This window comes from Pimephales promelas, chromosome 21, assembly GCF_988280905.1.
Source record: "Pimephales promelas chromosome 21, fPimPro1.hap1.1, whole genome shotgun sequence".
Classification (NCBI taxonomy): domain Eukaryota; kingdom Metazoa; phylum Chordata; class Actinopteri; order Cypriniformes; family Leuciscidae; genus Pimephales; species Pimephales promelas.
The window spans coordinates 11,578,724-11,591,797 of record NC_142789.1 but is presented as its reverse complement, the minus strand read 5'-3'; the positions used below and the strand labels follow the sequence as shown (position 1 = coordinate 11,591,797).

The following is a 13,074-nucleotide window of genomic DNA, read 5'->3' as shown; positions in this document are numbered from 1 at the left end:
CTTAAATTGGCAAGTTTCGTCATGGCACGAAGAGATATAGAGCTGAGTATCATCGCCATAACAGTGAAAATAAGGTATGATAGTAAATTAAGATTCAAACCAGAAAGCAACATAGAGCATACAGATGCAAACCAGCAGCAAGGCCGACAGGAGTAATCGATCAACGTGTAAGCAGCGAGTGAGAAAGCCCTTGTGTTCAACCGTCGTAAAGAGGACTCATGGAAATGCCTGGAAGTGTTCTTGATATCGAGGATCCATCGGATGCAGACATGAGAGAATCGAACCGTTAAAAATCCCAGATTTCTTTGTGATGTTATGTTTTGTGGTGGTGATGGGGCAGTGGATAAGACACATGCCTTTGAATCCCGGGTTTGAATCCACTGTGAGACACCAATGTGTCCCTGAGGAAGACACTCAACCCCTAGTTGCTCCAGAGACCTCTGAGATATATAGCAATTGTAAGTCGCTTTGGATAAAATCATCAGCTACTGTATATGAATACATTTAAATGTGAATGTTTTATTTATTGTGCTTTGTCGTTAATCGCTATTTGCTGAGGTAGTCAGTTAAGCAGCAAGGTCACAAGATGCGTTCTGTGTCTTCACGTCCTTACAAGTTTGTTCTTTCAAGATCACCTTGCAAAAGCGGTTTCAACGAGAGTGCAAGACCTTCCTTTGCATTGAGAAACAGTCTTTGAGAGGCTTTTAGTGAAAAAGTGTAGAGTAGCGTGTTGTGCTAATTGTGCTAAGCAATATTCAGGTGTCATTTATTGACTTAAAGGAAAACTCCGGCGAACAATGAACCTTTGGTCTAATAAAACATCTGTACCTAGTCAATCGTTCTCTGGGATTTGTTTTCATGATAATCGAATGTAAAGAGTTTTATCTCTAAAAACTGTTTAGCGTATAATGCTACCCAGACAGCAAACCGACATTGAATCAACGTGGAAACGACGTCTCTCATGACATTGAAACAACGTTGATTGTGCTCATCGAATTAACGTTGAACCAACGTCAGACGCGGCATTCTTCAAAGCTAAATGAAAATCGAAAATTGGTTTGCTTTCATAACGTTGAAACAACGCGTTGATTTCAAGTTGATTTTCCGTTACTTTTGAAAGAATGACGCGTCTGACGTTGGATCAACGTTAATTCGATGAGCAAAACAATGTCAGATCAACGTTGTTTCTATGTCATATTTCCACGTTGATTCAATGTCAGTCTGCTATCTGGGTAGTAATGGGGGCATTGAGTAAGTAAAAAGAAATCGCTAGTTTATACCACTAACAAGGCTCAAAATAGCCCCACACTCACACAGTAACAAAATGAGGCTCCATGCATGCAAAACGAAGCATTGAGAACTTTGTAAGTGTAAAGACCGTTTAATAAGAAGATACTTAATGAAGACAGTTCACTTCGCGTATACAGGGCAGGAGCCATCTTAAAAAATAGTCTCGATAAGTCGATTCCCGAACGCCGTTCATACAGTTCAGAAGTTCGCTGAACTTCATAGAGTTCAGATCACTCAGCACGACGTTCGTGGTTTGACTTATCGAGACTATTTTTTAAGATGGCTCCTGTCTGTATACGCGAAGTGGACTGTCTTAATAAAGTATCTTCTCATTAAACGGTCTGTACACTTACAAAGTTCTCAATGCTTCGTTTTGCATGTATGGAGCCTCATTATTTTACTGTGTTAGTGTGGAGCTATTTTGAGCCTTGTTAGTGGTATAAACTAGCGATTTCTTTTTACTTACTCAATGCCCCCATTACTAGCATTATACGCTAAACAGTTTTTAGAGATAAAACTCTTTACATTCGATTATCATGAAAACAAATCCCAGAGAACGGTTGACTATGTACCGATGTTTTATTAGACCAAAGGTTCATTGTTCGCCGGAGTTCTCCTTTAACTTGTCAAAACACGAAATTTGTGATCATTAAACAGGCAGTTTAATGAACCTTTGTAGCATATTCTGTTTGTTCTGGTCAACACAGTCTCATCCCAAAAAGTCATATAACTGACGTCTTGGGACGTCTTTTGACCATACGTCAATATCCGCCTTTTTAGGGCCCCCTTAAACGTCGGTAGATGGCGATCCCGGGCCGTCATACAACTGACGCTTTACTTTTAACGTCAGTTAGGTGACGGGTTAGGTTTAGGTTTAGGTCTGGGGTAGAGTTAGGATCCCATAATCTCATCTACCGACGTTTAAGGGGGCCCTAAAAAGGCGAATATTGACGTATGGTCAAAAGACGTCCCAAAACGTCAGTTACATGACGTCTTGGGATGAGACTGCGCTGTTCTGGTGGTGTTTTGATGAATTGAATGAGCTAAGTGGTTTTGTTTCTCCTTCAGGTTATGGCATTGGACTGCCCCAGAACTCGCCACTCACCTCCAACATATCTGAATTCATCAGCCGTTACAAGTCAGATGGCTACATGGACATGCTGCATGACAAGTGGTACAAGGTTGTGCCGTGCGGAAAGAGAGTCTTTGCTGTTACAGAGGTGAGCAGGTTTAAGTCTAATTGAAAGTGAAAAGAAAAATGAACCAGGGTGCATGCATAGTGCAAGAAATCTTCAGAGGTGGCCCAAAACAGAACTGGGTCATTTGGTTTTATGATTAACAAATTAATAAATATGTATTTGTATAATTCCTATATCAGTTAAATCCCTTTTACCAGATTAGAAGCATGTAATGAATTCATAGTTGACAGTGTCACTTTCCGATCTCATACATTTGAGCTGTTTGATGGTGTTATCCATGCCATGTAAATGTAAATGTGTTGATTTGATTATGTGGTTGAATGTTACATTTAGTTTTCACCTAGATGTTTTTAGATACAGTTACTGTATATTGTTAGTAATTGGAGATTATTAAGTGATACAGCAAATGAATGAGGCATAATATATTTTTCAGTAATGAAACTGCACATTATCTCACACATGGCTAAATAAGTATCAGACAAATAAATATTTTAAATAAATAATTAAGTTCAGCTGACATACCGAAATGAATTTGAATTCAGCAACTTAAAGGGTTCATAAAATGCTAAATCTAATTGTCCTTGATCTGTTGATATATAGACCATTTCACAAGATGTAAACAACACTGGTCCAGAAGCACTTCCTGTTTCAGTTTGTAACTGTTTTCTTTATTTCACATGTAAAGAAAACATCTTAAAGATGTTTGTTTAACTTTTTGATTCAGTTTTAAATGTTCTGTTGGTTGTATTTTATCCCAGCTTTAATGTAGTGTTAAAAAACTGAAACAGGAAGTGCTTCTGGGCCAGTGTTGTTTACATCTTGTGAAATGGTCTATAAGAGGTCTTTAAAACATCCTGCAAGTTTCATAGATTAAAACATCCACCTCATCATAAAAATGACGTAATCATGCTGTAGAAATAGCTTGTTTGCATATGGATATTGGACAGGATATTGTGCAGTGTTGAATATTGTACAGGCAGGTGGGACATCAGGACATTCAGTCCAAATGCAATGATTGGATGAACCATTTTTGGTCCTGAGACTTCAACAGAAGATATGTTTTAATATTTAGTATTATAATATATGTTTATTAAAAAAAAATGAATATGGCCTTTATCTGAACACTGTCTGTACATGACGGTTTTATATGGATATAGCGGGGGGGTATCAACCATTGATACTTTTCCTATCTTCTTGCACTCATGGGTGTGTCCTAATTCTGTTATTCGCTAGATCTGTAATTCCGCCTGCCTCTGACTAGCAAGTAGGAAATCATGGTTGACTGACTTTGAAATATCCCAGCTTCCTGTTTCAAAAACATAGATGATAAAACAGTGTTCAACGTCATTTCATGAGGTCTTTCTTAAAGCTCAGTCATAAAATATTTGTGCATGCCAATCAATCAAACCTCCTTACCTGCCTGTCATGTGCTGCTACCAAATTACATTTTTCTTTAATTAATTATTGATGATGCATTATCAAATCAAACAAAGCTCCTGAGATCATGGTGATGACACCATCCTGTCATTCTTCATATGAAAGAGCCAATAGAGAGCTCAAATGTTTATCATTTCCACTGAGCCCCTTTAAGTCTGACAGGCTGATGTGAGTAAATGATGTTTGCTTTAGCGATCAGTGGCAGAGGGGCTTCGGTTCTTACATATTGATTTGGCTCAGTACCTTCACTAACTTATCTTGTGTCATTATCTACGGTGCTGACAGAGGTGTGCGTTAGATCCGCTCGAAACCTCAGAAGATTTTAGAGTAAATGACACTTTTGGAGCGTGCTGATCGGCTGACGACTGACATGCAGAGGAAGAAATAAAGGCCGAACTATCCCTCTCTTCAACAACATAGATCTCTCAGTTCTGACGAATACTTTAAGCTTGGAGCAGGGCATCTCTTAATTTCAGGGGGGAGGGGAATTACCATTGCCTGAGCAGAAAAGATTATTCCTCATTTCCATTTCAAACCTCTGTTCTCTTATGGCATCAGAGGCTCACTGAAGGATGAGAACATGAGGACAAAGCATTGTGTGCTGGTTAAAACCTACGCGAGATACATTCGGTTTTGAATCGATCTGACAAGTGAACATGTTTGAGAGAGAGCTAATAGTATGTTAATACCCAGAAAGCTGCTTGATTGGCAGTACGTGGTGGCCTCACAAGATTGAACTGTACTTGTGAATAAGTAAAATACACAGTGAACCTGACTTCACCTGCTTTTTCATTGGTTTTGAGAACACAAGGTAACCATGGGAGCTATAGAGCAGATGCAAAGTTTCTCTGGCAAGACAAAGGCCTCATGCCCTGCGGTCAAAACACAAAGATCAAAGACTTGTAAGTTAATTCATGTAGTTTTCTTTTCTTTTCTGTAGTCTCTGTTTCAGTTGTGCAATATCTGCACCATAAAAAAAACTAGTGACTGTTTTCAAAAAGGTTTCCCAGAATGCTCCTCCCATCTTCCCTTGATTGACAAACATATAGCTTCGCCCCAAACTCCCTCCATTGACTGAGCCAATGTTGCTATGTTGGGCTACTGGAAGCTCAAACAAACAGAGGTTGTTTTGAGTCTTAGGGTGTTTCTCAAATCTCCTACAAATGCTGCATATCGGTGGCCACGTCATCAAATGTTGCTGAACGTCATCTCAATTTGAAGGATCCTTTATTTCCCATCCTGTTTTGAAGGATGCATCGGATGTATCCTTCATGGCTTTAAATCCTTTGAGTCCTTTGCACACATTCCAATTCACGAAAATAAACAGAGTTTAATATGAAACGTAAAAAATATGTTTTCTGACCTGACCGTGTTGGTGTTATCTTTTGTTTTGCTGAAAAATTAATCTCTAACACTAAACTGCCAGTAATGTCAGACACAGAGAGGTCATATAAATATTATATTTTATAACAGAGTATTTTTCCAAAATTAATTTTTAATAGTATTTTCATGTCGTGCGCACAGGGACTAGAAAGTGTGTGACGTAGCACACTTATAAGGTCCATGCTTCGGAGGACACAGCCAACAAGCCTCAAGAGGACTAGAGTGTTTACACATTCAGGGAAAAAAAACCTTTAATAGTTCACTTAAAAGTTGACTCTGCAAAAAAATAAAATAAAAATAAAATAGATCACGTTTCCACAACATTATTAAGCAGAACTGCCTTCAACATTGATAAAAATAATAAATGTTTTTTGATCAAATACATAGAGCCTTGGTGAGCATAAGATACCTCTTTCATAAACATTAAAAAATCTGGTAACACTTTATTTTGATGGTCCCTTTTGAACATTCTGTTGACTATAAGTAACTATATGTCAACTACCTTAGATGACTGTCTGCTTAATATCTGCCAACTCTTTATTGTGATGCTCCTCCAATCAGTGGTGGAATGTAACGAAGTACAAATACTTTGTTACTTTACTTAAGTACATTTTTCACGTGTCTTTACTTTACTTAAGTAGAATAAATAGTGCATACTTTTTACTTTTACTTCGTTACATTTTGCAGCAATTATACTTTCTACTCCACTACATTTCTACAACTTCTGTTACTTTTTCATTACATTTTCTGATCAGTTTTCCCCTGCCAAAACGTCATCTGACCGTCCGTTCGTTTGTCTCACCAGTGACGTTTGGTTGCCATAGATACATCAACCCGGTCACACTAAATGCGTGTCGCACGCAGTGCGTTTATCGTGCAATTTATACGCGAAAATTTGTTTTTACGTGCATAGGAAACGCACCGTGTGTAATATACGTTTGGTTAGGATTATGGCAAGCCAAGAGGTTCAGAATTACACCATAAATTAATCGCGTTTACTGCCAAACATAGTTATTAATATATAGCCTAAGGATAAGCATGATGTGCATTTTGCCTAATTGCAAACTTATTTTAGAAATGGTATCAACAATTTTTTTTCCATTATTATTGAACATCATTATAGGAGTATTAGGTGGAACGAGTTAAATGTTTTATTAATCATTAGAAAAAAAATAGACATTAAGAGAATAAATTGTTATGCAAGTACTTTTACTTTTAATACTTAAAGTACATTTAAAATCAGGTACTTTTTACTTAAGTATGGTTGTCATTGTGTTACTTCTACTTTTACTAAAGTAAATATTTATCTGGATATTTGTACTTTTACTTAAGTACTGAGATTCAGTACTTCCTCCACCACTGCCTCCAATAGAGTCTATAAGTAACTTTGCAACTACATGTCAACTTATTCCATCCCTAACCCTACCAGTCTAATAATACTCTACTGAGTCTAATAACACTCTAGTGAGAGTTAGAAGAGATGTAGTTGCATTGTATTTATTTAATTTTTATTATATAAATCTTGTTTTTGGAAGGCCTACATTCTAGGTTTGTATTTTATTGTTATGTTCTTGAAGTCTACCAGGGGTGGGTTTAGTTCCCGACTTGTATAGGTGCTTTTTGCTTTGTACTCTTGTGTCTCTTGACTTAAAAAAGAGAAAAAACTCAATAAACAGTTGTTAACAAAAAAAGAAGAGATGTAGGTGCAATGTTACTTATAGTCAACTGAATGTGTTAAAGGGATCATCCAAATAAAGTGAAACCAAAAATCTTACCAACCTTCAACTTTTAAAAATGTATATTCTATTCTACTGATAAAGTTTTCTTTATCTTCAAATTTAAAATTTAGTATTTTTTATTTTTTTTTTACAGGAAAATGAATGTATTTTTCTCCAATCAAATCCTCTTTTGAATAAGAATGTCTCGTACCTAATGGTGTCTGCAACCGACTATTCATTTTGACAAAAAAAGAAAAAAGAAAAAGAAAAAAAAAAAAAAAAGAAAACGAGCCCTTTAATATGTCTGACTAAACATTCTGGTGCAAAAATATATCAACAAAGGATAGAAAATGTTTTTTAACCTAAACAAAATGACACGCTCTACTGTACCTTTAAGTTTTAGTATTTCAGTCATCTTAATTTGATGTTATACAGTGTGGAAACTCTTTCTGCAGTTTCAAAAACCTGCAGATTTATGATTAAAAAAATAAATTACTGCTGTTTGATTTGATTGATTTTTGTGTCTAAGGTCTGTGGTTAGCTCTAACAACCTAGAGGTACATACGAATCAGTTCTCCCCGTATAATATTGATGTGGCTCCTGCTTTGGTTTGAGTATGATTTTTAATGTCAATTAGTTCAAGTTGGTATGTATCCTTTTGACTTTTCCATCAAAGGCACTGCGGGAAGGGTATGCTCTTCTCTCAGACTAATGAAATATCAGTCAGAATGATTATACTGCCCCCCTGTGTACAACTACTGCGTCTCACCCATTTGGTGTATCATTTCTTCTATGCTTGTTCTCTCTCTTTCCAGACGCTGCAGATGGGCATTCGGCACTTCTCAGGGTTGTTTCTGTTGCTTTGTGTGGGTGTGACCGGGGCCTTACTCACTCTGGCTGGAGAACATGCCTTCTATCGCCTGGTTCTGCCACATATCCGCCGCAAACAGAAGTTCAAATACTGGCTTCACACCAGTCAGGTGAGCCATTAGGCTCATTTAAAGGGACAGTTCACCCAAAGAAAAACAAAACAAAAAAACACTCCATCATGCTTAACTCACCCCTTCCAAACCAGTTCGACCTTGTTTCTAACGTAGAAAAATGATGTTTCACAGAATGTCCAACCTGCTCTTTTCATAAGTATAAAAAAAGTTAACGGTAACCACATCTGATAGTTCATCTGATAATATCTTTTGTGTTCCATTAAACCCAACATAGGCTACGTTTTGATAGTGAGGGTGAGTAAATGGCCAAATTAGAGAGTGGGGTTGGTTGTCACACTTTTCACACTGAGCACCATACTGTACATCACACTGGTATAAATGTTGTATATTTATATTTTAATTTTCAAATTCAAACCGGAACTGGAAATGTAAACAATCGTGCCTGGATAATCTGGAAAAACAATTATTTCAATCCAAACAATACACATTTAGATCAAAACACATTAAGTGGCAAGACCTTAAAAACTCAAATGTTCCCTGGCTTTCACATAGATCCATGAGAACTGAATGGAATGCTGTAGATAACTTGCTTAACATAAAATGTTTAACATTTTCTGTATCTGACTAAGACTTATCTTCAGTCACAATTCTGGTATACACATAAATTGCCTGGCCTGAGGTGCAAGCATCATGGGCCTAATTGTTGCATTTTACACATTTTACCCAGGTCTCCTTTGGACGACTGTTTGAAAATGGCTCTACACAGATTGGGCAGAAGCACTCTTCATTATCTGATGATGAGTCTTGTTTGATTTTTTTTTTTTTTCTTTTAGCTGCCTTGCAGAAAAAATACGAAAATTGTGCTAACTTCCAGCCTGTTCTCATCCTAAGACGTCATCTAAATGACGATTTTGACCATACTTCAACATCCGACGTTTTAGGGCACCCTTTAACGTCAGTTAGATGACGCTAACTCAACCCTAACCCTACCCCAGACCTAAACCTACCCATGCCATCTAATTGAAGGTTAATTAAAAGGTTAAAGGGTGCCCTAAAATGTCGGATGTTGACGTATGGTCAAAAGCGTCAGTTAGATGATGTCTTGGGATGAGAATGTGTAGTGACCACATGTGAACAGGAAGTGGACTGTAGAAGAAGATTAGATTTTTGAGATAGAGCCTCTTGTGTTGGAGTTATGAACAGTGTGTTCACAACTTACCCTGCTTTCCCCTGCGTTTTGATAGTGAGGGCGAGTAAATTGCCACATTTTTGTCCCCCACATTAATGTCTACAAACTGTCCCTTTAATGCTCATGATGTTTCCTATTGACTGGGTTGTTTTTTGCTAAATTTGATTTAGCTGTTGTCAGTTTATTATTTCTTCAAAATGTTTCCTTTCTTCCCTCTGCTGATAACTAAGACTATGAATGGGACAGCTCTGATATTCATGGGGCAAAGCTTTGGCTCTGTAAATGAGCCTTGCTTGATCTCTCAGGGTTTTATAAGCTACTTTCTCTGAGTGGTGGGGAGGGATTACTGCCAAGCTGAGTCTGTAATTGCCATCTCTGGAATATTGATTTTTAAAATCAAAAGCATGATGTTGATCTCTCTCATTCATCTCATGCTGAGAAAAATCTTTTTTTCTTTCCTTTTCTTTCTTTTTTCCAGAAGATCCACAGAGCACTGAACATGACTTATGAGGATGTGAAACGGCAGCGGGCGAACACAGAGAAAAGGTTTTGTAAATGTTTATATATATATATATATATATATATATATACATATGTATATATATGAAGAGTTCAGATGCAAAAGCCTCTAAGTGCCATTTGAAATTTTCTTCTATGATCATTTTTATCAAGCTTGTATATTTAAGTTCAGTGATTTCACTTAAATGGCAATGATAATTACCTATTAATTGTTATTTAAGTGAAATTACTGAACTTAAATATACAAGTTTGATAAAAATCATCATTAAAGAAGAAAATTTCAAATGGCATTTAGAGGCTTTTGCATCTGAACTCTTCATATATATATATATATATATATCAGTTTTCATTTAAATGTAATTGTAAGTTTTAGTAATTGTGTGTTATTAAGTAGGTGCTACTTATTTGGGTTAGTTGCCAAGGCAATATTTCTATACATTAATATATATATATATATATATATATATATATAGCCCGTTCTCATCCCAAGGCGTCATATACGATGCTTTTGCCAAAGTGTATACATCCAACACATGACGCCTTTTAGCATCAATATGATGAAACGCAGATATATATGGGGCAGAAGGCGCCTCCTAGTGGTCTAACCCTAACCCTACCCCAGACCTAAACCTACCATACTCTGTGCGTGTTATATTGACGGTAAAGGGTGCCATGTGTATTGGATGTCTACGCTTTGGCAAAAGCGTCATATATGATGCCTCGGGATGAGAATGTGTTGATATATATATTAGTATAAGTTAACATCATAAGTGCAACCTGGGCAACCTGGGGATCATATAATGATGGTCAATGGTGTAGCTTTTTTAAAGAGATTGTTCACCCAATAATGAAAAGTCTGTCATATACTTTTTCTCATGTCATTCCACACTCATCCATACTTCCATGACTTTCTCTCTTCCAGAGCCACATATGGTAACTTTTTTAAATCATATTTTGGCTGCTCTTTTCAGTATAATAAAAAGTAGATGGAGACCGGAGCTGTCAAGTTCTAAATGCACCATTAAAGTACCATAAAAGTAGTCTATGTGACTCAAAAAGAGTTGGAATATAGCACACAAGTCATGTAGATAACTTTTATGACACTTTTATGCTGTTTTTCTTTTTTGTTTTGTTGTTGTCATTTTGAAGCTTCAAAGCCCTAGTTCACTTTAAAGGGTTAGTTCACCCAAAAATGAAAATTCTGTCAGTATTTACTCACCCTCATGCTGTTCCAAACCTCTATGAGTTTATTTGTTCTGCTGAACACAAAGGAAGATATTTGGAAGAATGTTTTAATCGAACAGATCTCAATCCCCATTGACTACCATAGTATGTATTTTCCTACTATGGTAGTCAATGGGGATTGAGATCTGTTTGATTACAACATTCTTCCAAAGATCTTCCTTTGTGTTCAGCAGAACAAATAAACACATAGAGGGTTGGAACAACTTGAGGGCGAGTAAATACTGACAGAATTTTCATTTTTGGGTCAACTAACCCTTTAACTTTCATTATAAAAGAGTGAACGTTCAGGGTTATTGCAGACATTCAAGAAATGAAGACTTTCTGGGTGGTCTATTTAACAAAATCACATATCTTGCATCTCTCTTCCCAGTTGTAACATCCAGAAAGCCCAACCGCATCCGCCTCCTCCAGCCGCTCCCCTCGGATCCTTTGCCAAATGGAACAACGAAAGCACCAAGGCAGAAGAGGAGCCCAAAGACAACAAGAGAGTCCATTTCAACCTGGAAACTCTCAACACACGCCGACTCCTCACCCGTGTCATGACGGAAGGGGGTCAGGCCAGCTCTTCATCCGCATTGAGCTCTGGGACTGGGAGTTTATTGGCGAGAGTGTGTGAAAACGGTGGGCCAACCTCCTCGGTGAGATCTTCGAGCCCCTCAAGAGACGGCGAGCTTGAAGAACTCCAGGTGAAGATTGAGGAAATCCGTGGGCATTTGAAAGCCGCTCTGGCTCGTAGGGCGGAGCTTCAGACTACACTGGCTAAAGAACGAGCGGCTGTCGCCACGGCGACCACAGTAGCTCCGCCCACAGTAACGGCCACCATTTGCCCCGCACTCACCAAAGAGCCAGCAGATTTAAAAAGGTGATGCTCACAGTGTTTGAAAAAAAAAAAAAAAAACAGTGGACATGTTTTTCTATCTTTCTCCTCCAAAAATAAATTTCATATACACCAGGACTCTTTTAAAATCATCATACTGAGGGAACATTGATCCTTGGTACCGTTTTGCTAATGATAATGCTATTGGGCCTCATGTGGCTTATTTTCTAAAGTATCACTCCACAACTGCTGTTAAAGCTGGTGCTGCTGGCAGGTTGGGGATTTTTTTCTTTGAGTCATTCAGACTTTTGCAGGTAAAACCTGAAGAAGAAACATTATAAAGTTTAAAGCACCAAGCAAGTCCATGCTTTTTTCTCAGAGCTTTGTTTATTCATATCCCAGGAGGAACTTTCCCTCTGCCCATCTGTGAATAAGAACCAGAATAAACCCACCTGAAGTCTCATCATGGAGTCAGAGGTAGAACAGAATATTGACTTGGCTGCTTTGCCAATTATTTTATAGCTTGGTTGTGGATGATGTCAAAACTGCTATTGTTATTGACCTTTTTCCCCCCTCCATAAAGTCATATGGACATATGAATGGCCAGGTTACCTGTTTGAATTGAGTTTGATGTTAATTAAATAAATGTGATCTTGTCATAAATTTGATATCCTAGCTAGCCTACTTGGATAATTTAAATCTGCAGTCTGCAACTTTTCCTCTTGTCACCATCTCTGTTCGAAATCTGCAATTGCAGTTATTCGCGGAATTATCATCATTACGTGGATTGTAAATCGCCATGAAACAGTGCACATGAACAGTGTTTTGAGGTGAGTGCTGCTGTCAATCACACCATGCTGTGTGGATACTGTCATAAATAATCACAGATTCACTTTTTGAAAGTTTGACCAACATAAGAATTTTCACCAGAAAATGTCTTCTGAACAAGTAAGTAACATCCACTGTTGTTCTGATCAACTAGGGGTGACATAGCATTCGACATGACAAGCTCAGCCCGTTCTCTTGGGAAGCATTTTGACCATGCTTCAATATCTGACGCTTTACGGTAGAGATCCACTTGTCCGACAGGACATTCGCGTGTTGTCGCGACGCCTCCCCACTTATACTTTGATGGGCATTCCTCAAGTTTACCGCTATGAGCGTGTTTTTGAGCCAGCGGCCAGTCTAGAACAGAGGACCTGCGAGAGACTTCCCCCCGTCCCCATATGCACTTCTAATGGATAGTCGCGGCGCGTTCAACGGAATTCATTGGCATTAAGATGGGCATCGCCCAGCTTTTTGACGCGCAGCATTTTTCCAAATGAAGCGCCGC

At 37.9% G+C, this 13,074-nt stretch overlaps 1 protein-coding gene across 1 annotated transcript in view; it reads left to right on the top strand.

Annotated features, from left to right (window-relative positions):
* Positions 1-12,409, top strand: part of grin3bb (glutamate receptor, ionotropic, N-methyl-D-aspartate 3Bb) — a 148,868-nt gene extending 136,459 nt beyond the window's left edge. The window contains exons 6-9 of the mRNA XM_039655952.2: positions 2,359-2,510; positions 7,843-8,007; positions 9,639-9,706; positions 11,295-12,409. Coding sequence (XP_039511886.1) covers positions 2,359-2,510; positions 7,843-8,007; positions 9,639-9,706; positions 11,295-11,790 — 881 coding nt within the window. The 3' untranslated portion in view covers positions 11,791-12,409. The remainder of the gene's footprint in view (positions 1-2,358; positions 2,511-7,842; positions 8,008-9,638; positions 9,707-11,294) is intronic.
* The last annotated feature ends 665 nt before the right edge of the window (positions 12,410-13,074 follow it).